The sequence below is a fragment of the Besnoitia besnoiti genome, chromosome II (genome assembly GCF_002563875.1).
Source record: "Besnoitia besnoiti strain Bb-Ger1 chromosome II, whole genome shotgun sequence".
In the NCBI taxonomy this organism is placed as follows: Eukaryota; Apicomplexa; class Conoidasida; order Eucoccidiorida; family Sarcocystidae; genus Besnoitia; species Besnoitia besnoiti.
This window is the reverse complement of record NC_042357.1, coordinates 1,742,473-1,766,726: the sequence shown is the minus strand read 5'-3', so window position 1 is coordinate 1,766,726 and position 24,254 is coordinate 1,742,473. Positions and strand designations below refer to the sequence as shown.

Here is a 24,254-nt window from a genome sequence, read left to right as displayed (position 1 = left end):
CACCACATCTAATCTGGTTCTTCGGACCTCCAGCGGTACATTTCATGGCTTCTTGTTTTCTGGTGTGTTTTCCTTCTCCACTGTGAGAGGGTGAGTTCGTGGCACGAGTCAATGGCAAGCCAGCCATCACTCACGTGGAGAAAGCACACGCACCAAGATACAGAATCCGGCGTGTCCACCAGGTTATTAGTATTCTCCTGAGATATACTGGGTGCTACCGATATTTTGTGTCTGCGCATGACGTCCGCCATCTCTTGATGTCTTTGAAAAGCATTTTATATCGTTTCGCATGCTGGCCCCATAGAAACGATGTCGTCTGCCTCCGGTACCCAACGGAAGCACTGGTAGACGGGACAGCAGGCCAGACAGCATTTGAGGTTGCTGCAGTGCATTTACCATTAAGCTCTGAGGATGCGTAGAAAGTCCTCCTCAGTTACGAATCCCTTATTGTGCGAGTGCGACGCCTGGTTCACCATTTCTCGCAGCTCTTCATCTGTAAGCTTCTCGCCCAGTTCGACTGCAGCTTTCTTCATCTCCTTCCAACCGATGACGCCCGAGGGGCCAGCTAACATGCGGAAACCTGAGGACGTAGGAACAGCACCAATAGAGGAAGCACCAGTTACAAGAACCGGCTGCTCTCCATAACAAGTTGGGGTGTTACGGCGCCTCCAGCTGGAATCGTGGGGGCGCAAGCGGCGCGCGGCTCGTCTATTTCGTGGCGGCGCATGTTTCGTCTACAGCCGGCCAAGGTCGCCTTCCTCTCCTGGGGGCCCGAGGCGCCTAGTGTGTGTTGCTAGACGGCGGAGCTGCAGCCCCAGTGCATCTGCATGCTTGCCACTGATTTGGGTCTGCGATTGTCGGCTAAGAACTCGCCTCGTGAGATCTGTTCACGCGTTGGTTTCTCGTTGATTTTAATGGTAAGGATCTCCTGAAACTCGTTGAAGTCCAACTGCCCCAGAGAAGTCGCAGCTGTGTGGGGCATAGTCGCTGCCGTACGCACACGCATAAGACATTTGTCGCGTGCAGCGATGGTCAAAGGCTGCTACAGAAGTACTGTTCGACGTCTTCTGCCCTTCGCAGGTGGGCAGTAGCTTCATCGGCGTGTTCCAAAGTCACGTCTGTCAGCCGACGTCAACATACCGCCAGCCGCTTAGTGCTGAACAACACACGTACCGGCCGCTGCGGCGGCCCCTGGGTTGTTTGTCGAGATCATCTTGACAACGTCTGGGCCGCGGCGTTTCTTTTCGATCTCGTTCAGAAGCTTCTTCATCTCCTCTTTTGTGGGTTCGAACCCTAGTGCTCGTAGCGCAACCTTCAATTCCTTCGCATCGATGCTGCCAGTGCCATCTGTGTCGAACAGGTCAAATGCCTCCTTGATGTCTCTCCTCTGCTCCTCACTAAGCTCCAGGCGAATGCTTCTTCTAATCTTCGCGCCCGCACCACTTCGGCCTCCTCCCTTGGTTCCTCCGCCATTGCCCCCGCCGCCTCCAGGAGACCCGCCCGCGGCCGAGGGACTGTTCGCGCCGCTGCGTGCTCCAGCGGAGACGGCGCCAAGAGCCCCCCCATGTAAAGGACTTCCGACGCTGCCGGTGTTTGCCATACTACGCAGGGAAGACTGGCACGCAGCCGGCGTTCCGAGAGGAATAGCCGCTTGTAGATATCTCAGTCCCCCTGGTCACGTGAAGAAAGGGCCTCAGGGACTGTCTCACTCGGTGTTGTCTCTCCGGTGCAGTTGCGTGGCAGTGGACGCAGGTGGAACGCCTGATCAGCGCTTCGGGAAAAACCCCGAAAGACGGCACACACAGGCGACACAAGAGGAGACCTGGGAGGGGCCGTGACTCAGAGCATGCTGTGTATTTACTAGACAGAGAAGAGGGTCCGCACGAGTCCCGGAACCAAAAATGACTCTATGCACCGCGCCAGAGCACTACAGCGGCGTTTGCGACAGACGAATGGATTGCTGTAGACGTCGCAGGCAGAAGTAGAGCGGTCCTAGCACTGCGGAGCGTTGAGCGAGCAAGTTGTGCCGTGCCACCTATTTGCCTCCTTTCTCTCAGCGCGGAGCAATGCCTGTTTGCTCGGCAGTATCAGCAAAGGGTCTTAGATTATTACATGAGAGTTTTTTTACGCCATTACTATGCATGCTGCGGCAGGAAGATGTCTCATTGGTCTCCTTTGCTGCTTTCTTCAGGGAGGGGGGCACAGGGAAGCAGCACGGCGAGCACTTTTCCTGTGTGGGGCCGCCGCTGAGTGAGTTGGTCCTTTCACTTTTCCTGCCATCAGACTCCGCGGTGTTCTTGTTAACCCTCCTTTCTTGCTTTGTCTCAGAAGGCTACGGGTAGTAAATGGAAAAGCGGAAACACCGAGTATGTCAAGACAGAGCAGCCCAGCACACATCAGCAAAGCGAACGCCACAGAGATCGGCTCCGCAAGACACACGCAGTGCAAAGCAGGCGTCTTCCTCGTTCCCGGAGCACCACTGAACTTGGATACCCTTCGGAGAGCGTCTGCAATTCGTATCACTGTAGAATGAAAATAAAGCATGGTAGTTTTCCCCCCACGGATGCACACTTGTGTTTCCCTGAGCATTTGCCTCGTTTACAAGCGCCAGTAACGGGATCTGTCGCAGTGACCCCGTACAGCAGACGTCGCTATCAGATTTCGGGCTAGTCAAAACTAGGCCAGGAGCAGCACGCTACGAGTCTCCACAAGAGAAAGAAACAAAGCCACTTTCCTGCCAGTGCTGCGAACGTTGCTGGCGACGCAGTCCGTCCTGAAGATACAATTGGGTATGGTGGCACATAGAGGCAGAAAGCATTTATGCGGAAGCCAGACCTTTCGGTACTCAAGTTGGTAGCTCGAACGTACAACTGATTCAGAGGACACGTTCCGAGCGATGAACTGCATCTTTCGGCTGCAATGATTCTTCGACATCTTTACGAGAGTACGGGAAGAAGATCGGGTTTCTCGTGCTTATTCTCATAAACGTCCTCTCGTCGTACCGCCCCCGTTTTCAGGCAGCCTGTGAGACGTTGTGCTAGTCAGGGATGAATAGCGGCGGCTGTTGAGTTTTCTACTAATGCTTCACAGTGATTTGCATCTATGTCAGAAGCTTGCGACCCACGTCACGCTAATCGAAGCCTCACCCATCAGTGGGAATTGGCGGGAAGACATCCGATCCGAGTACATCGTCAAGAGTGCGCGTCTCACTCATGGTGCTTTGAAGGCTTAAACAGGGCATCTGCAAGAACAGGCACACTGGTAAACTGGGGAAGCACCGTATGCATAGCGCCTCCGATCTTTCCTGCCATAGGCACACTTTACATGGTTGGTGCTGCGCTAGGTATGACCGAATATTGAGGCCAAGTCCCTGGGCCCAGGCCGCGCGGCGGACGTCATTCGAGAGGGCGTCTGTAAGGCACAGTTCGGGTCAGCCATGCTACGGCCAAGGCAAGACTCTTCTTTCCAGCTGTCCGAAAGCTGCTGGAAACGCATGTGCCGTGTCCGCATCTGGGGTCTGCCACACATAGTTCCAGAATCGCGAGGAAGCCAATATGCGGGTGGCAGAGCCCCTCGTATGCGGGTGGCAGAGCCCCTTGGGAATTACTCATATGAGCCCCTGGGTACGTCAGAGCCACATCTCATGTCTACTCGTTCCATCTTGCATCAAGTACTTACGAGAGATCGATCCGCCACAGCTATATTGACACTTCTTAGCACACAAGACTCAGTTACGTATCACGGTCCCTCCGAGGCGAGTACGACCGCATACCAGCAGGCCCGACAGAGGTGAGCGAGCTGGGGTGTCGTCCCCTTCCGCTGGCAGTCTGTCTGTCGGCCTCAGGCGCAGCGTGAAGCACCTTTCGGTCTCACGCAGCGAGCTTCTAGCGGTGTTCGGAACTTCTCGCAACACAGCAGAAGTACGATACTATCTAAGCGAATTGCGGATCCCACGGCGGACAAGCGCGTGTCGCACGCGGGGACACTACCGGATTTGTACACAGGGCCACAGTAAATTGATGTTTTCGGGGTTGTTGCGCCAGTATCAATCCGGATTTGCCTTCCAGTGTGTTCAGCGTGTGTCAAAGCTGTACTTGCCATGACACACGGCGCCAGGTCTTTCCAGCCACCGGACGGCGTCGGTTCTACAGAGGACCCGCACAGCACCCTACTCGTTCCTTTCCGCGTCTTGAGACCCTACCGTGAGAGCTGTGCTTTTCTGGAAAATGAGTATACCGGTGGAGCTGCTTGGAGGAGATAGCGCTCTTTTCTTTAGTTCGTGTGTCCTCCTTCGCCGATTGGCGTCCTCCTGCCCCCCACTCCGCCAGTGAACTGGCGGGCGCACTGGATTGGAGCAGACTTGCGGCTCCCTCTTGGGTCCTTCCGTCAGGGTCACTTCTGCCAACAGTGAAATAACAAAAGCGTTGCTTTTTTGCACCGACTCTAGACGCACGCGTCGGCGTCTTCGACCCTCTGCTGCATAGTGCGTCTTTCCGCGAGCGAACTGTATTTGGCGCCTCCGAGTCAGCTGCCGTAGCGACGCGCTTGTCAACTTTACCAGGGTCACCCTGCTGTCCGTGCTTCTCTCTGTATTGCCATTTTTCACTTTCTCGCTGGTGTCTGCCTCTTCGGTGGGGTGCCGTTTCTCTCGCCAGTCTCATTCGTTGCAATTGGGCGCATATAAAGGCATTTGAAAACGGGGGCAAGTTCTGCGTTGTTGGCGTAGTCGCGAATTCAGAAGAGCATTGTCATCCTCGCGTCGTCTCACTTGACGCGACTGTGGTAATTTCACAACCAAGGCCTGGCCTAGGTTCTAGGGTTGAGCATCGTGTGACTCCCACTAAGTTTCTGGTAGAGTTGCGGCTTCCGTCACGAGCTGCGTCTCTTTTTTTCCGTCAGGTATGCCCGTCTTTCGTCAGTGTCCCGTTTCTGGGACAGCAAGGCGAAGCGGCAAGGGGAGCCTCACAGGCGGGGCCATGAAATCCCTCTGGGCGGCGGCCGCCTGCGGAGTGCGGCGGCTTTACCTGCCGCTGTTCCCCTCGTGTGTTTTTTGTGTGTTCTGTGCCCTCCTTTTCTCTCCGTCCTCCCCTGCTCTCCCGTCGTCTCGTCTCGGCGCACTTTTGTCGTCCCAGCCGTCCGCGTCGTTCACGGCTAGGGTCGGCGGTGTGCTCGTTCTTCTCTGCGTTGCACAACAGGAAGACTACGTCGGCGGGCACTGGGATTCTCATGTTTCGTCACCGGCACGTTACGGGGCTCCGAGCTCGGCGGCTGCGAGCTCAGGAGAGGCAGCGCGGGAGTCCTCCGAGACATCAGATGGAGAAGACGAGGAACCCGAGTCCGTTACAGCCCCGTCCCTGTTACGTTCTGAGTCACAGGACCACTACGTGGCGCTTCCTCAGGATGTTATCGCTCGGCTTGCACGGGTCCCGTTGCGCACAGAGAGTAACGGCGCATCAGTTGCGATCGGGCATCAGCCGAGCCGAGACGGTCTGGCGTACGCGCCCGCTGATTTTGGCGAGTCTCAGGGTGCTCCCTGGCGCGCCACGGCGTTGCATTCACAGTCTGCTCTCCCCCTTCACTCCTCCGATGGGGTACGTGGCCTCCATTTCCGCGGTGCTGAAACGCCCCTACAACAGAGTCGCGCGTCTTCCTTTGGTTTTTCTGGCGGGGCACCCTCGGTGTATTTCCTCTTGCCACGCAGCAACGCCAGCGGGACAGGATCTGTGCAGTCTGCACAGCTTTCCGGACGCGCGTCTGAGGACGAGCGTAGCGTAGAAGAAGAGACGCCCACACGGGGCTTCTACCGGCACATCAACCGGGAGAGCCTGGGGCGTCCCTTTTCAGAAAAAATCTCCGCACAGCTGGGAGACCTCTACCCCCGAGGTGGCGGAGACTACAGTTCGGCGCCCGAGTTCATCCAGAAAGTTCCTGGCGCTTCTGTGCCCGTAACAGCAGCTGATCCACATTACATTTACTCACTGTCGACCCCTGCATCGCGGCAGAGGGAAGGCAACCCGCTCAGCGCTATCCCTGAACACGGCGCGTCCGCTTCGTCCCCTGCCGTTCTGTTGAGATACGCAGGAGACAGCGTGCCTAGCGAAAGGCCGTTCGGTACGCCGCCACCTGCTGACTCCCCCGTCGGCTTCCGACAGGAGTCAGATGTCGCGCAAGATGGTGTGCCTCGTCCACAGTATTGGAGCCCGTACGCGGGCCTGCAACGAGGTCGAGAAAACGTCTTCGTTACCTCGGAAGGCGACCAGAAGCAAGCTGGAGGAGAGGGCAACCTTCCACGAGCGAGAGAAGGAGGAGGCGCCGTAGTGTATGGGCAGGGACCAGCGCAAGGGCGCCGACACTACCCGCAGCCGGGACTGCATTCTCTTGAGTCGCCGTCATCGACTGCGTTGTCGTTTCTGAAATCTCTTGTCCCTGGCAGCGCCTTTGCACGCGAAGTGAAAGACACATTTCTCCGGAAAACCGAAGAAGCGAAGGACGCGTACTTGCAGCTCGGAATAGAGTCTGTAGCGGCTGCGGTCAGTGCGCTTTTCTCACTAACGCCGACATCCAGGGAGCGGCTAGACGAAGACGGGCCTTCTTCTGAAGCCCGCGACCCATGCGTCAGCACAGCGCATGTGCCGTCGCGCGCCCGCACGTCTAGTCGCGAGCACGCTTGTAAGGCGAAGAGGAAGCGAGGCGAGGGCATGGTGAACGCAAGCTCCGACGGTGAAGACGGTATGGCTGTCGGCGCACGAATGTTCGCTATGGGGATTGAGGAAGGCATCGCGACTGGAAGAACAGCGTTGCAGAAATTGAGAGAAAGTTCCGAACTCGAAGATGTGTCTACGCGGTCCTATGGGGACGGTAAACGGAGGAGAAAGTTGCCCCCGTATCAGGTCCAGGTGAGAACCTGGGCGCCAAGCTGTTTTTATGGGGTCACGTGCGCTTCCAGCGAAACGCGCGACGTAGCGAGACGACCAGTACAGTCGAGGGGTGACGCGAATCAGGGAGAGTGGGAGGGTGAAACTTCGGGAAGGCATCCTAACGCAGTAGCGGAAAAAGGGATTAACGAGGGTGAGAGCGTATCTAGACGGTCACAGTCAACTGGAGGTGGTCGTACAGCCAATGGCGCGCATATGGTATACGACAACAGCGCACCCACACTAGCATTCAGGCCGAGCAAAAAGAGGGAAGATGGTTTTAGTTCTTTTGTCTCCAGGAACCAAACCAAGGTTCTATCCACTTTCTTATCACGTCTTGCACACCGATTTTACTCCCTCAGCCCTCTGAAAGATCTGTTCGCATGTTCGACGAAATATATGATTCCATATATAATGCGGAGGAAGAGGCGCAGAAAGAAGGTGATTCACAGGAGTCGAGGGTTTACCGTCAGGGCACCGAAGCTTGAGGGGTGTACAGGCTGAACCCTCACTGGCGACTTTGTTTGTCCTTGCAGCGCTGTCTCGCCCTCACAAGGGTGACCTGGCTTCGTCAAAGGCAAACGCAGTAATACGTGTACAATTAGCGGATCAGTATTGCACGTCTACGCCGTTCCACGGTGTGCACGTGTGCAGACGCACCTCCAGAACCTTTTTTTGTGTTCGTTCTCTTTTACAGGTGCGGAAGAAAATGGTCACGGTTGACAGTTGGTACACGCGTTCCCTTGGTGCGACGATGAATGGTCGCCGCAAGGACGATGAGGATGTAAGTTCGCCCTTTTTTCGTCATTCTCTTCACGTTGGAAAGGGCCTTGGAGGGCTTTTCTAAAGAGGTTACACCGGCTGCCTGGCGGGCCGTATGCCAACGTGCGTTATGGTTTGGGTTCATTATACGCTTATCCAGCCGCGTATCTGCTGTTCCGCTGCTTGGTTCTGCTGATATCTTCAAACACATTGCAGGACTATCTAACACCCCCGATTATCAGGGCTCTATAAGGCGAGAGTATAGTAGCACATACGGGCGCATGCTTCTCCATTGGCGCCGTAGGCCTCCCTTTGCACGGAAGCCATCGTTTCGTTGCACGTTTCGTGTGGTGTATGTGGCTTAGGCGCTCTTGGTTTACTCCCCTCTTGCGGGCTTTCCGAACGCGCGGCTAGTTGGGCTCTTCGATGGGCACGCCGGCTACGAAATTTCGCGTTTCTGCGCGACGCATGCCACGGATATTTTTGGTACGCGGAAGGTGGTTCTATTTAATACACAACTGCGTGACATACTCCAGTTTTCGTGTAGAGTCTGCTGGCACTAGCGTGGCAAAGCTGTCAATATCTCCATACAGCGCCTCATCTTCAGAGGCGATATGCACGTCCGCGGTCTCGCGTGTGTTCCTTCACAGGCGAGACTGTCGCATCAGCTCGTGCCACAGAACGTAGCCATTTGCCATGTATCGCGCCTGGTAGATATGTGGATGAGTCGTGATCTTCAATACATGCGTCACATCGCGTTTTGTTCGCGAACGGGACCGATCGTGGGAAGAGTAGATTGATCTGCGAACGCATGTTTCAACAGACGTTGAAAATTCGTGGTGATCGCAGAGCTGGATATGCAACGCAACTACGGACTTACTCTTCTCATGCGTGTTACCCGTTTTCCGCTTCCAGGCGCCATGGCCGATTTTTCGGCGGAGTCTTTCAAAGACGCTTGCCTGGCTCTTGATGACGCAGCTTTGCACCAGCCTGGACCAGTGCCGAGCTCGGGTTCGACAGGTAAACCGTCATTTCCATAGACGTCTGAGCGCGCGCAAGGCTGCTTTTCGCGTGCGATGTCATGTCGTTGGTTTGTTTTCGTTGCACATTGCCTCCCTTGTGATGAGCATTTCACAGGTTTGGCTGCACGATGGTTGTTCGGTGCCATAAAATACCTAACACATTTGAATCAGCGCCATCAGTGTGTATCTGCACGGGGCGTGTTGAACTTATTGCATTCGCCGCTGCCGCTCGGTGTCGGATTTTTATTCGGCAATGGCATGCAGTGTGCAAGACGCTCTCTCATTGCGGCGGCGCAGAAGCAGGCGTGTCAGGTGCTAGGAGCACCCCACGTTCCAAACAAACCTTGAAGTCGCGCAAGTCTGCCTGCGGTGTTTAGTGATACTATGATTTGTGTTCGTACGTGTGCAGGTCTGCCTGCAGAATGGTATGGGCGTATGGGCACACGCATGCGTGCTTGTATATCTCAGCGCATATGCGTATCGATGAAGAAGGTTCGCTCTCCATGCGTTGATTTATATACGGTTTTCCGCGTCTCTGAGCAAGTAGGCCCTGCTCCATAATGATGTGCGTGTCAGCAGCTGCGCTCTCACTTTGCTCTGTGTGGTACGGGGAAGTAGGCGGAATGTGATGTGAATCTGCGCTGTGTCCGTGTGAACCGGACTGGTATGAGTGACTGATGTCCAGCTCGATAACACGTGTGTCCCGGACTTTGTCTCGCTACAGGGATCATTCTCGTGCTTGAACAGAAATGGACAGCGGGCGGTCAAATCTTTTTTCACCTCCATGCGGCCAACGTGGGTAAGCAAAGCGCAGAAGAGTGCGTAGATGGTGTGCAGCCTCGCCCTCCACTACGGCTGTTCGTGAAGAGACACGTCCCACGTGGTGTCGGCGAGGAATACAGCCACTTCTATTTTCAGACGTGCCTTCTGTTGTCGCCGGAAGTCAAGTCGTTGGAATGGAGGTTCAGTGGGGGGAAGAAGCACATGGCGCCAGCGGCTCGTACTTATCTGTCAGCGGGAGCCCGTGGAGTGGGCGTGCAAAGAGAGGTAGTGGTGGGCTCGATGACTGATGGAGCGATATTGAAGGCCGAAACCCTCAACTGGCTAGGCTGCAGGAAAGGTGACCCGGAGAGTGTTTCGGCGACTATTACACTTGCCGCCGACATATTGTCACTCGTTCGGCTTCTTCTGCACCTCCCTTGGGCGACTCCTCCGGTTTCTCTGTTTAGGTGACAGTCGCGCGTTGCTGCTGCGCCAGGACGGATCGTTCATCGTCTTGTCAGAAGACCACAGACCGAACAACCCGGCAGAGCGGAAGAGAATTGAATCGGCTGGAGGCCGCGTGGAGAGAAAGCGGAATGGCATTTGGCGAGTAGATGGCTTTCTTGCTCTCTCGCGTGCCTTTGGAGATTTCGTACGTTTCACTTTCGTGAAGAAACGCGTATCTAGCTCCGTGCGTGTGGGGGTGTGCATGTTTTTGCACAGACCGGTGGGGGCACTCTGACACACGCATATATGCATTCGTATCTGCATACGTATTCCCCGGCGGGGAAGGAATTAGGTTCCTGTGTGCCATCTCGACCTCACTTTCCATGTCTTACGGGGACCCAAGGCTCTTTTCGTCTTTGTCGGCGACGCTGTCCGCCCTTCAAGGGGGTTCGGAGCTCGATTTTTGCGTTCGCTGTGTCGTTTCCTCGTGCTTCTTGAACCCTGTCTGGAGCGCCGTCTTGTCTCTTGTGCTGATATAGACTCTCGCTCTCTAGTATTCGACGTTTCAGCTTTCCGTGTCGGGTGATGGTAGCTGGGTTTTTGTGTCTTCTCTTGCCGGTTGAGTGGCCCCCTGCTGTGGCGTTTATCGGTGTACACGCTGCCCACACGTGGCGCCTTCTGGTTTTTCTCTTCTCCCGTTGTTTTTGCCCGCAGATGCTGAAGCAGGAGTCCTCGCTGCCGGCCGACGCCCAACGCGTCGTAGCCGTTCCAGACGTATTGGAGACGATTGCACGCCCCGGAGATATCCTCCTCCTTGCGTGTGACGGTGAGGCCAACATGCTCTGTCTTTCTGTGTTTCTGGATTCGCATATCACGTTGCGTCTGTGTGTGCCGACAAACTGGGACGCCCGCGAGTCGTGTACCGTCCCACGGGAGTCTTCGCAGCTGTGGCTGCGAGCAGGAAAGCCGAGTTGGCCGCTACAACGCCTCAACCGCGTGCGCCAATTCTGTCGTGACTTGGTGTGTTTCACTGGAGTGGCATCGGGGGCTCCTAGAAGGCACCTCTTCTATTAGTGCTGCGGATGTGTACACCCGCATGTGCCTCGCAAGTCGTCTGTCCGCTCACAGCCTCCCATGTGTGAGTCTCTCCTCTGAAGTTGTGGGGTATACGCCTATAGTAACTACATGTTTGTCGTACGCCAGCTTTCTGCCGCCTTGAGTCTACGTATTTCCTCGTGTGTCCCTCCCGCAGACATGTATTTCGTGGTCCTGGTCAGGCGGATCTGTCTGGGTTCTGCTTTGTGAGTGCGTGTACCAGTCGGCTAATGTGGAGGTTTACTGTAGACACGGTGGAGCCGTGCAGGTCGTGGCTGTTTTGTGCATGCCCTCATGTTTGCGCGGTGTTGGAAAGCCTTGACTAAGCGTCTCTGCGGCGGTGGTGCAGGCATGTTCGAGGCTCGCGGCATGACGTGGGAGGCCGTTGCTGCGATTCTCAAGAAAAGCATAGATGAAACGCACGGGGACCTCGCTCAAGTAGCCTATCGGATGCTGGACGCAGCATTCTTCCGCGGTGAGGATGATAGAGTCGAACGAAGCTTCTTTTAGTCGGTACCTTAGTGAGACGCGCGCTACACGGACAGCAGTCGCACTGCACTTGTGTGTATTCTAAGCACACTGACGATCCGGCCGGCATCAAAGAGGCCCGTAGGTGCCGGCTTATTTCGCCTGCCGGCGCCTTAGCTTGTTTGAGTGTGTGAGTTCCACTGTCTCAATGTACACCTGCTGTATGTGCATCGGCTTGCTAGCACCTGTTTGCGTCAAATTTCTTTGCTACGTTCGAGGGCTGCATGTTTTGCCTGTTGGCCAGCTTGCGTTGATCGGCATGCGTCTTACCTGCACAGAAAGACGCACTCGTCAACAGGCACATACAAGGGCACGCACCTGCACGTATTTGATAAGTAAAGAAATGTGGGAGGAGGTATTTATTTCCCGAGCATCTAGAGAAATTCGTGCGTACCGGTATTCGATTGTGTTCTCGCGGTGCATTTGGTCAGAGGCATTGCCTACGTGGCGCGTGTGGTGTCTCGTGGATGACGAACCGCTTGGTGTTGCTCAGGCTCTCGGGATAACATCAGTGTTATCATCATCCGTTTTGAAAACTACAAGCACACGGTGACGACAGTTAGCCGGTTTGACTTCGATGCAGCTGGTGAGCATGGAATACGTGTATGATTGGCTTGCTTGCGAGGAGCTTTGTCTGCCTAGGCTTTTTCCGCTGGCGGGGCATCTCACAGGATTTCTCTGTTCGACTTCGTATTCGTGCGTCTGCCATTTTGTCTAGGGTGTCTTCAAAAGAATATCCTCAGCTTGCGGTAGACGGGGGCATCTAGCGCGTTTTTGTCCCTCGAGGGGGTAGTTTGTTTCATTCGCATCAGTGAGCAGACGGACGTCCTGTGTACGGTGTGGATCTGTTTGGAAAGAGTGGGGTAGGCCATGTCCACCCTTTGCTTCTGACAGTTTCATCTCCGCTTGGTTCGGTCATCATTTTGTGATGATGTGTCCTCTTGGGTTCGCGTGTTTTTATCTAGCAAGGATCTGGCTTGCATCTCGCATTTTATTTTCATCTGTTTTCACTTTCACGTCTGGAAGTGTAGTCATGGGGGTCTCTATCTCCGTGAGTGCCCACAACCTTCTTCTGTTTCTTTCCAGGAAACGTGGAAGCCAAGTCAACCGCATCCAGCGTTGAGACTCGCCACCGGGTTCATGAACCTTACACTAGGTACCCCGAAATGGAGCCTGTCATGGTTACTTTGTTCTGAAGCAAGTGAAAGGGTTTACTCCTGTGAGCGTTGAGCGATACCATCGGTGTCTGTCGTCCGCGGGCGTAGGGTGAGCCACACGGTGAAGTTTTTCTCACAGTCGTCTTCGAGAAATGTCCTCCGTGGCGAGCCTTTTGTTCGGCAGTGTTTGCACGCAGGACAGGGACGCCCATGATATGAGTTATAGACGGTGGACCGGAAATACAAGTTAGTTCACTGAAGATTCGCAAGGGACAGGAAGGCGAAACGAACAACAGAGATTCCGAAATCTTCTGTGGTCAGGCCGTCCCTGTTCACTCAGTTTGCGCCTCCTATTGCGTTCGGTAGGCAGGGAGCTTGACGTTTTCGTGCACTTGCCTCAGGTATTTTTCACTTCTGTGACTCGGCCGAGGCACACGAGGCGGTGGAAAAGTCAGTATGCTCTTGCTTCGACTTCCTGTCGCCTGAAAGAGCCAGCAGTTTGTCGGCTGTGATGGATGAGCCAAGTCCGATGTAGACCCGGGTGATATGTCTCCCACAGCAGAAGGGCGTAGAATGTTCGTGAGAGTTGTCTTTTGTCGGGTGATCGCCGTCCTCCTCCTTCCTCCCCTCTCTCAAAATACCGCTTTCGCGGTAGCGTGGCTGTAGCTGCCCTTCATACTAAGAAGTACGGACAGACGCCCGGCGTTCACCTCTGGAGTTGGAGGCCTTTTGTGTGACAGCGAGCGTAGCGGCCCGAGTGTTCTGTGTTTTCTTCAAGTACCCGTCGGTCTGGGATGTACAGTGACAAACGCTGTCTTGAATGAATACCGTGAATGGAGAAGACCTGTCACTTTTCTAGGGCATTGCCTGAATCTTGTTTGTGGCATCAAAGCATACGGCGGAATGTAGGGGGAGATACTTGGTTTTCCGATGGTTTTCAGGCAGAATGGGTACATCGACGACTGTACATGGAGGCGTGCAAATAAGATTCTGGAGAAGCGCAGCTGTGTGACAAAATGCATAGCGTTTGGGACCGCCTGATATATGTGGGCTGTGAATTCCCCGTGAACTGCGTCATTTAACTCACCATGTGAGCGTATGTACGTACATATTGTACAGGATGTGTGCGAGAGGGGAGCGGGTGCCGGGGTGCTGGCACATTCAGATTTATTATCTCTAGCGTGGGGGCGGCTGAGGGTGTCTCGTCGTCGAAAAGGCGGGCGCGAAGTTCCACCATGTCAGGTAAACTAAATCCTTCCTGCTGCTAGCACCCGCAAGCTTTTTATCCCGGGGACTACTCCTAAGGTGAGGGAGGCTGCGGCGTTTTTGCTCAGAACCGAGTAAGTTTGTTTTCTGACACAAGAGTACGTGTGCGAAAAGATCCCAGGTGTTCAGTGTCTTCGTGTCTATGAGTGTACCCCATTGACCCACGTTCTGTCTGACGCATATCTGTGGAGCAAGGGCCTCAAGGCCACATGCATGCATGTCCGGGCGAGTCTGGCTGGAGACAGCGTGGTGGAGCCTCAGAGAACTTGCCCGTGCTGATCTGCTGTTTTCCGGTGGGTGGGGCTGTGCTGGTGTACTCGCTGAGAACGAAGCGTTTTTGGTTTTGTTCGTTTCTAGAGCCAGCAGACTCTGCTGAACACATTCTTTGTGGTGTAACTTCGGTTCGCTCCTTTTCGGGTGTTTCTTCAAGGCATGGCATAGTTCAGTATCAACAAGTTTATTTGCGCCGGTAAGGCCGTGCGAGCAGCTGCGTGCTGCAAGCAACGCGACCCGATTTGTTTTCGGTTCGTACAGTTTCAGGAGCGCTTCTGCTCTGGTGCGTTGGCTTGTCTGGCTTGCTGTCTCTTTTCGCGTATGACGGCTAACCGGGACATGGAGTGTTTGTTCCTTCCACGCAAATAATCGAACTCAGAAGTGTAGCGAGGTGGGTACACGTGGTGCCAGTTTAACCATCCCAAAATTTTCTGGCTGCCTCCTTCAACTTTCTTGCTTAACGGTCACGGTCATGCAGAGCAGCCACAGAGGCGATCGCACGCTGTATCAGAGGCAGTAGTACGCCATATAGGCGAATCCTGTGCAGCTGCAAATCTCGTGAACGGATACAATGGCAGCATCCTCGGAAGCAATGCAGCCGCTGTATGCACAAACCGTGGTACGGTAAGCTTTTATTGTCTCAGGCCACCGTCATGGCGCACAACACTGCTCTTCTGGATGCTAAGTTTTCCTTCCAGTGCCTTTCTCCACACTCCGTCCTGCCCGCGCCCCATCCTCCTCTTCTGCCCGCGCAGTGCGCCCTGGCTTATTTTCTTGGCGCAGCTTTTGTACAAGCTTGCATCCGTACATGGATGCCACGTCCACGCTATCTCAGAGCAGTGAGCTAGCCGCATACGAGACGCGAATGCCGTTACAGGGCGTTCTTCGATTTCCTCCCGAGAGACTGCTTGTCGAAGGGTATTTGCTGTCTCCTTCTTCGCGCAGGGGGGTGGAGTTGTTCAATCTCATCATGGTCGCGAACATCATTTTGCAAATGCGATATTCGCGGCCGTTATGCTACGGGACGATCTGGCACATGTATACATGTATACTTTCACTGAAATATTTATGTATGTAGACACACTCCTGGCAGCGTAGCTTACTGGTTTCTACCGAAGGTGGCTGCGTCACTTTCTCTATATTTGGATCGATGCCGATCGCGGTGGTTAGTGGTAGTGTCCTGCCTGAAGCTGTGATGTACTCGGCACGATGATTGGGCCTACGGCCGTTCGATTTTCTAGTGTCACAAACACGATTTTACTAACCACGCTCGGAAATTACTGGGATTTTTTGGTCGGAGCTAGAGAGTAGTATCAGCAGGCCCAAACACAGACTTGCAGTCGCGGTTCCATCTACGGTGTGTCCTTGCGGTTTTGTTTGGGTGTTTTGCTCCAGCGGAGAACGTGCGGAAGAAACAGAAAAGCAATGCTGCGTGATAGCGGGTGCAAAGGGGATATATATCTGTATACATGTGTATAGAATTATACACAAATTAATATTTATACGTAAAAATATATATAAATGTATAAACAATCTGTGACTACATCACTCAACTGTGCTACTTGAGCTCCAGAAGCGAAAACTTGTTTGAGCGCACATATGTATGAATATACATGCACGTTGAGGTTCTCAGACTATCGCTCTTCCTCGTTGCGACCCTTGTAATAATGCCTTATTTGCTAACACAAAACGCCCCGCTGTGTGCTCCTTGCGTTTACCACCTCACTCCTTTCATACGGTCCTCTCCCCTTTGTTATACTAACCACTGGAACAGCAAACCGGTGAGTTGTCCCTCGCGTCGGCTTTCCCAACAAGTCTTTGTGTACCCCCGCGGCGATGCCCAAGTGCAACTATTTACCTCCTTGCTCTCTTCCGTCTATCCGCAGCGAACCTTTCAAATTATCCCATCTGATCTGCTACGGTATCTGTGCCTGATTCAGCGCCTGCCACGTTTTTAGTTTATTCAAGAATAATGCGACGTTGCAGCATTCTTCTTCACAGACTTTCCTACGTCCCCATCTCGTCGTATCCCTCGATCGGCTAAGCCTCTGGCGCGAGTGCTTCGTCTTTCAACGTCGTGCTTGCTTGGATCGTTGGTCGCTACGAGAGAACATAGCCGGGGGCTACGTTCTCATAGAAGCCAGTGCTCTCTATTTGCCCGCGTTGGCTTCGGACGGATGCATGTCCCTCGTCCCTTCTCCACTCTGCTTCGAAGTTGGTCTCTGTGCCCCACCCAGACTGCTTCCCCCACTGCTGTCTCCTGGTGAGGCCTCATTGGCAGCCCCTGTGCTCGCAGAGGCTGAAGACAACGAGCCGACGCCCACCACGTGGTGCGCGGCAGCGAGTTCTGCATGAATGCGAATAAGGAACGACTCAAGCTGCTCGAAGCTCCACCGGTCGCTGGGGAGGAAAGCCAGCGTTTGTCTGAGCATGGTTTTGAGGTAGCCCTTCCAGGGTTCGGCAGCAAAGACGCCTTGGGTAGGCAGCAGCACGTCAGGGTGCAGGTTTTTGCGGCCTAGGAGAACGTTCGGGCTGTCTGTACAACCCCACTCGCAAAGAGCGTCGAGTGCGGCAACTTCGTCTCGGCTGACAACCTGCAATAAATTGGGGCCCCCAAAAAGCTGGCCGATGACCAACCCCGTGCTGAACACGACGCTTCGTGCAGAGAGCAAAACTTCCCAGTAGCTGCTCGCCGTCTTCGAAGTCCCGTTTCCGCTTGTCCCAGCTGCGCCGCCCTCGTTGGCTTTGCCAGACCCTTCGGCCGTCCCGCACTCCTTTTTCCCTCGAGCTCCTTTGTTCGCGTCTTCCTCATTGGCACCTGTTTTCTCAGAGGACGAGTTCATGCCGGGGGGAGTTGCGTTCGGGCAAACCTTCTTCAGGTACCCGTGACGAATCCACGACTGCCACCGCCGGTCCAGTCGCTGCTTCTTCGCCATGAGCATTTCTTCCGACGTGATTTTCTGCCCATACCACACCTTCCGGAACGTCGAGCTCTTGCTTCCTGCCGCCAACAGAAAGACGAGGATTGCACACTCGGGCGAGCAGTAGCCCTGCAGGACGCAAAGAGCAGGAGAAGAGCGAGAAGAAGAAAGGCATTGAGCGGAAGCAAAGAACAATTGACGCATGGCTTATATGTCGCCAGCTGGGCGAGTGCCTGAAGTGGGCCATACCGCGTGATTGACATTCGGTTCCCACTGCGTTTCTACCTCGAATTCGTCTCATTCTGTTCAGAGTGCCCGCTGAAGATCTCGATTCCGGTATGAGACCACGCTTTACTTTTCACGTGCGTTTGTCGCTGTGGCTGTTGTTCAGGTCTCGCTCGTCTGGCTTACCTTTGTGCAAATAATATACGAGGGGGAGACCCCGGGCTGGTGACGCGTCGGGAACGAGAAGTTCGGGCCGGGCAGGGAGTCTCCTAGATCGATGATGACGCAGCGGAGGCAGTGCAGTTGCTGCGTTGACACACTGCGAGTGAGTTCCACGAGGACGTTGCCGGGCTTGGTATCCCAGTTGATAATCGGCTGGTCGAGTGCAGACGGTGAGGCGAGGACTGCCTGCGCGCGGACAAGCTTGATTGCGATTTCCACGGCGAGAAGAGCTGCGCTCTTCTTTGTGGGCACTCGCATCTGCTGAAGAATCTGCGTAAGCGACCTGCCCTCGATTCTCTCCATGCTCACTCCGAGAACGCGCGTCCCATCTTTCCTGATGCCACGGCTTGTCCACAGATATCGTGGGATGGGCAGCAGAGGAAGTTGAACCCCCGTCGAAGGCAAGGATCCGCTGTTGCCCGCGCCCCGGCTGCTTCCTCCGTTCTGCATGCAGGCACTCCTGTGATTTGCAAGCGTGCGATCCAGCTGCTGGACATACACCTCAGGGTGGTGCAGAGGCTGAGGCTGCTGCTGAAGCTGCAGGAGGAGCAGCCGCTGCTGAGCAGTCAACCGGGAACTGTTTGGCCCTTGGGCGGCTGCGGCTGCCCGGGTTCGCCAGAGCTGAAGACAGAGGCTTCTCAGCTGCTTCCCCTCCTGGAGTACAGAGTGTGTCTTATACTTCAGTTTTGACGCGTCGCAGCCATCCACCTCCAACAGTTTGATTGCGAAGCGTTTCCCAATTCCCACGATGGATGTGTGAAGACTAGCCAAAGATAAGCCATTGTCAACAATCCCTGCTTCCTCCTCGTCTGCTAAATTCGCCGTCCCGTTAGGCTTCTTTGCCCCAGCTTCTCCCCCTTTTAGACTCTGCGAAGAAGCACTCGGGCCTCCAGAAGAGCTCCCTTTGACTTGAGCTGCAACGACTGCTGCAGCTGCTTCTTCTTCTTGAGGCACCACTCCGACTGCCTCCCCTTCCCAAACGTCGAATTGGCAATGGCATTTTGCGCTCAGTTTTCGATGCAAGCGCACCAAAAGTCCGCCGAACTGAAGATCATACTCCTCACTTTCAAGTTCCATGCCGGCACTCTCGATCTTCGAGCTACGCTGGCCGCGACTCTCCTCCACGGATCGCTGGGGTCGCGCTGTAAAGATGCCTCCGAGCGCGGTTGACGGTCGACCCAGGGCCTTTTGCGCAGCCACATCCTGCGGCCCCGCTCCCAGCTGCGACGACAGCTTTGCCGGGTGAGACTGAGCTGTCTCTCCTCTGCTACCTCGAACGGCTGCAGCGCTTTCCTCCAGAAAAAAAGAGCCACCCGAAGGAACGTTCTGGCCACTGCTGCTCTGACCCCGTCTTACTGGTGTAGCCTTACTGCCGCTGCTTTTCTCAAAGGGCGAAAAATGGATCGCACCTTTCGCGTCGTGCGTCGCCCCGGCCTCCCCGAGGACGCCCTGGGCTGGATGAGGACTGACTCCTTGTTGCTGCCGCGAGAGGTCGGCATGCTTCCCTCCGCAGGAAGAAGTGGCTCCGCTGCCGTCGTGCCCTAAGGCCGACGGGTCGCCAAGGGAGGGATACCCCAGCAAAGTTGGAAATCCTCGCCCATTCCTTGCTTCGCCCAGAATGCCTTCCTTCGAGCACGAAGAAGGAAAGAGGAGCGAGCCTGCAGCAGCCGCGGCAGCGGCGGCACCCGCTGCCCCGGAAGTGTGTGGCGCTTCTCCGCCAGCGGCCAGACTGGACTCATTCGCTTCTGTCAATGTTGCCTGGTATTCTTGTCGCTCCGCGGCGGAAGGGGCTGTGTGATACCTTCGTTCGGATCTCCGGGCGGCGCTGGCTTGCAGTGTGACCCGGTTCCTTGCCCCCTCGCAACCATCGCGCTCATCCTTTCCCTGGCGGCTGTCGTCTTCTTGGAGGCTCCACTCTTCCTCTTTTCCACCTTGAGGGAGCGCCGAGCGCTGCGTACCATGAAGGCCACCGCTCGGTATCTGTGTTTCATCGTGCCCAGAGCCGAAGCCTGCGCGAGAGAAGGGAAGGGCCGTGTGGGAGCTGCGGGCGTAAGACGAAAGCGGCGGGGACTTGTCTTCCTCAGAGTTGTTCCCCCAGTGCGACTCGGTGGCGTCCCGGGTTTTACCCGAAGCAAGAGAGGCCGGATGGAAGGCCGCCGTCTCCAGGAGCTTCTGAGAGCCGGTCGGCTCGAACGAGGAGGCTGGCGGCAGGGGGCCTTCCCTAGCATCGTCAGTTTCTCGCGCGACCTGGTCGTCTGTCTTTCCTCCCTCAGCTGACGGCTCCTCCTCGTGCGGAGATGGGCGACGCGCCAGTTCTGGCGGTGGAGTTCCAGCGAGCGGCAGAGCCGAGCCTTTACTGTCGTGGTGGTGCGAATGACGCCGGGGACGAAGCACGCGCGCCAAAGAAGAGAAGCCCCCATAGGAGGCAGTGAACGAGGCCACGCCGCTTTTGTGAGCACTCCCCTTTCTTCCAGGTGCCAGCAGCCCTGCGTGGCCTGCGCCCGTGAGGACTGCCCCGCTGGCTCCATCTTTGCTCCCCTGTGACCCGTAAGCGCCTCCAGCAGAGAAGGTTCGGGAGAGCTTTCCAGTCCCTGATGGGCTTGTTCCCGAACGAGGGAGGTCTACGAGCGTTCCACTTCTTGCGCTTTCTCCGCTCTGGCTGACGGCGCTGCTCGTTTTGGCAGAGGCCGTGGTGCTGCCGCTGCTGCTAGAGCTCGCTGTCGACACTCCACCGCTTCTTGCGAACGACTTCAGGAGGGACGACGGCGTCCACAGACTCGCTCTCCTCTGCCCTGCGGCACATGCACTTCCCCCAGAACCGCCTCCTGCCGAAAACCGAGCCGCGGCCCTGTCTGCACTCCCCGCAGACGAAGCCGCCGCCTCGGCGGTTGCCGCTGTCTCCGACAAGGGCCTGAGGCTTGCGACTTCACCGCCACCCGCTTCTGCTCTTCTGCTGGCTGCACAGAGGACGGCGGGGCCTGCCAGTCGAGGCCCTCCCGTGCCGAGCCCGCAGCTTGTGCTGCTGTGGGGGCGAGGAGGCAGCGAGCGAAGCGGTGCGACGTCTCCGCTCTTTGGACTCAAAGCTGCGCGTGGAGTCGGCGCTGAACAAGGAAAAAACAGAAAAGCAAACATGACAGAGTGCAAGTTGCTGAGCCCGTCAAACACAGGACGTGAGATCCACGCACAGAGAGAGAAGATAAGGCTAGTTCGGCGTGTCTGTTGGGCGTGTTTCTGTATGGCTGTTTCGTCGTGCATGCGTTCTGCCACTGACTTAGGCGTTCAAGAACGTGCCACCGCTCTTCTAGAGAGAGACTCACAAGTGCTTTTGACGCGACTCAGAATGAGGAGACGACCCTTCCGGCCTTCACCCTCCTCCTCGGCTGAATCCTCGGCGGTCTCTGGACTCGGCGCCTCCTCTTCTAAGACGCCCGCAGCCGCGCAGTTCTCTCTCTCGTCCTCGTCCTCTTCGTCTTCTCCACGTAACAGGCGAGTGTCAAAAAGAGGTGGATCTCCTCCGGACGAGAAGCTCTGGAGACGCCTTCTGGCGCATCTCCCCTCTGTCTCTGCTTGTCCCCCTTGCTCTGCCGAAGTCCGTAGGCAACAGCTACAGCTGCCCATAGGGCGACACGCACACCAGCTGTTTCTTCGGCCGAATGATTCGCCACCTCGGGCTAGCGGTGGCCGCTGATGCTGAAGAAGCCTCTGGTGAAGAATCAGTTGCTGTTGCTGTTGGGTTTTCAGAGTCTTGCATGCGCTCGACGGCGCGCCTACAAGGCTTCGCCAGTCCACGGGTCCATAGAGCTGGCTCGCTGGGATCGGCGGAAAAGCTCCCCCTTCCGGTAGAAAATTTCTCGCGTACAGCTGAAAGGGTTCTTTTCTTCTTACCTCCGACTGGCTACCGCTTCCAGCTTTTTGTTCTTCGTTAGCAGCTTCTTTTTTCGTGAACCCCCAAAATCGACGCGGCGAAAAAGTCTCTGACCCCCTCCTCCCAGTTGATGCTGCTGCCGCTGCGAACGCTGCTGCATGGCTTATTCCGCTGTGGCGTCTTGAGGCACTGTGGCTAGGACGACGAAATAGTGAGGCGGGAGGCATCGACCCCGCCCGATGGGGGGGTCGGGAGGAAACTCTCTGGCTTACCTCAAAATCCTCATTCGCGTTCTCACCGCTGCCGTCATCATGAGACGCGGCAGCAGCCGCTGCCGCAGCTACGGCTGCCGCAGCTTTTGACGCGCACCAGTAACTCACGGACGGATGAGAGCTGTGGAGGTAACAGGACATGTTCGTGTGGGCTGGGGAGAGCGGTGCCGTCGGTACAGATTAAGACACACGCACATACAGAGACAAAGAGGGAATCAGAAGTAGTCGTCTGCTTTCGCAATTGCGAAGAGAAGCAAAGTACCTCTCTGGAAAGGCTGGCGGAGCAGACTTCAGGTGCGTGTGAAAATATAGATGAATCAGGTGGTATGGGTCTGCAGCATCTTGGATGCCGACTCCGGTGCCCTACTAGTCTCTCGAAATACAAGTGTATTCATACAGAAAGGGCGCATTAATGTGCCTCTGCGATGGCTGCATAAGCTGAATGAACGAGAGCGGTGTTCCTGAGAGGTAGTAGTAGACTGGCGATGCTCCTTGGAAGCAAAGCGTGAAGTTCTCCTCTCCGTGAGACACGCCCCATTCCGTAGAACGGCACTGCCAGACTCTCTGCATTCGAGTACGGGTTCACTTTACTTGCGGCAGCCTAATCCTGTTTTAGTCTGCGTGATACCCAATTTTCTAGTTCAAAAGCCTCCCTCGTCCACCATTCTTCCCCCCTTACCATCTGGTAGGAAAGCAAATTCTCCCTTGCTAAACGCATCGCTGGACGGAACGAGGATGCTGCCAGCGGGTGCGATTCCACCGCTTGTTGCGTCGAAAGACACGGTCAGTTGCCCGCTGGCGAAGTCCAGTAAACCTCCTCCGTCTGAGCCGCTGGCAGTCGTCCCAGAAAAGCTTAGACCGGGCCCCCCAAACGGTTGTCGAGGAGCCTCGTGTTCACACCACTCAGCCGCGTCGCTGAATCGCACTCGTCGCAGCGGGTCGCCGGTGGCCCCGCTGATGCCGCCAGTCTCCTGGAACAAGTGTTGGTTGACAGCACTGCATGTTTTGCTCCGCCCTTTCCGGCGATTCGCATTATGCGTCCAGTCGTGATAGTTCATGACAAAGACTCTGTTGCTGTCTTTGGGGTCAGTTGAACCCTCGACGCCCTCCATAGTGCCTGCCTGGACGGCCGCCGCACCAGCAACCGCCGGAGAGGTCAAGACACACGCCGATCCATCGTCAGCTGTCATCATGTTGCTGCTACTACTATTCCCACTGTAGTAGCTTGTCGTGGCAGTCGTTCCGCCGCCACCACCTCCAACGGAGTTACCCGCGGACGAGGCAGGAGCCGTTTGAGGCGCACAAGTCTCCCCAGGAAAGCTGATGACAGGTAATATCTGACCGCGGAGGTCATACATGTGTGCGGCAGCTCCAAATCCTGAGTCGGCTGGCGAGATATTTGAGTCTGGATGATTAATGTCGTGGAGAAAAGAACTTGGAGACTCTTTCCACTGTGCACTGCGTCCCTGCGGTGACATCCACCGTCTGCCGCCGCTGCTCCCGCTAGGAAACTCGTCAGTGATCAAATTCATGTCCGCGTACTCTTCCTGAGCGTCTGGAGGATAAGGCTTGCACGCGAGCGTTTCTCGAAGTGTTTGCCGATGGAAGAATGCAGCAGCTTGACGGGTGATGTAAAGCGAACCAAGGGCAGAAGCGGTCGATTCGACAGCCCCGCCTAAAGTCTCATCGCTGTGGCTGCTGTCCGCTCGTCGCCCCGTCATACGCCTGCAACTATCACTGTAACGTCGCGCTTGCACGAATGACGACGAGCCAACGCCCTGCTGGTACTCCTCTCCTGACGGCGCCCGTCGCCGGAAAGGAAGTGTTGGGGAAGGAGGCGACAGAGGCGCGAGTTTCACTAGGATGGGACGAGATGGAAGTTGAGGCAAGGGCGAAGAGGGGGGAGTCAAGTTGGACAACGGCGGGGAGCGAGATGCGTTTGGGTTGAGAGGGGGGGAGTGAGGTGAGGAAGATTCGGACATTTTTACAGTCGTCAGAGCATCTTCTCGAAGAAGACGTCCTCTGGCCTTGAGAGGAGGCCAGCATATACACCAGTTTTGGAGAGCAACGCCGCCGACCGGCAAACAAGGGCACACCTGGCAAAGGGCACTGGCATGGCTTGTGGCCGCATACGATCGGTTGTATCTGTGCCTTTTGGTGATTGCTTAGAAGAGCCTAAATGGAGAGAGAGAATCTAACCGACGTCCGAAAACATGCTTGTCTGGTACGGCGCACCACCTAGCACGTTTCCCGAGTCTCCGACTTCCCTCAGCGACTGCTTTCAGTTCGAACAACGAAATGCCAGAAGGCTGTCACAAATGGGTGAACCCAACACGTGTCCACACTGATCGCTATCTCGATGAAACGGTGGAGCAAGGTTTCAAGCGTATGATGTTTCGGTCAAATCCAGTCTGACTGTCCCTTTGGATACGCAGAATTCAGGTTTTACTCAACGACGTCTGGAGGCGTACGAATGGTGACAACATTATAGCCGTTTCGCCTTCTTCGCATTACAAATTGCCG

The 24,254-nt window shown here is 55.7% G+C and overlaps 3 protein-coding genes across 3 annotated transcripts; 1 reads left to right on the top strand and 2 right to left on the bottom strand.

Annotated features, from left to right (window-relative positions):
• Window positions 1-398: 398 nt before the first annotated feature.
• On the bottom strand, window positions 399-1,600 carry BESB_036020 (centrin family protein; the record flags this gene model as incomplete). Its single annotated transcript, XM_029362188.1, has 3 exons — window positions 399-580; window positions 892-987; window positions 1,174-1,600. 3 exons carry the CDS (start codon window positions 1,598-1,600, stop codon window positions 399-401), a joined length of 705 nt encoding a protein of 234 aa, XP_029221153.1.
• A 3,301-nt stretch (window positions 1,601-4,901) lies between these two features.
• On the top strand, window positions 4,902-13,222 carry BESB_036010 (uncharacterized protein; the record flags this gene model as incomplete). The annotated part of the gene is made up of 10 exons (XM_029362187.1): window positions 4,902-6,896; window positions 7,612-7,698; window positions 8,042-8,162; window positions 8,592-8,696; window positions 9,423-9,497; window positions 9,928-10,112; window positions 10,622-10,733; window positions 11,352-11,477; window positions 12,024-12,116; window positions 13,089-13,222. 10 exons carry the CDS (start codon window positions 4,902-4,904, stop codon window positions 13,220-13,222), a joined length of 3,033 nt encoding a protein of 1,010 aa, XP_029221152.1.
• A 3,154-nt stretch (window positions 13,223-16,376) lies between these two features.
• BESB_036000 (uncharacterized protein) lies at window positions 16,377-23,713 on the bottom strand (the record flags this gene model as incomplete). Its single annotated transcript, XM_029362186.1, has 4 exons — window positions 16,377-17,276; window positions 17,559-20,695; window positions 20,912-21,883; window positions 22,411-23,713. 4 exons carry the CDS (start codon window positions 23,711-23,713, stop codon window positions 16,377-16,379), a joined length of 6,312 nt encoding a protein of 2,103 aa, XP_029221151.1.
• Between the last annotated feature and the right edge of the window lie 541 nt (window positions 23,714-24,254).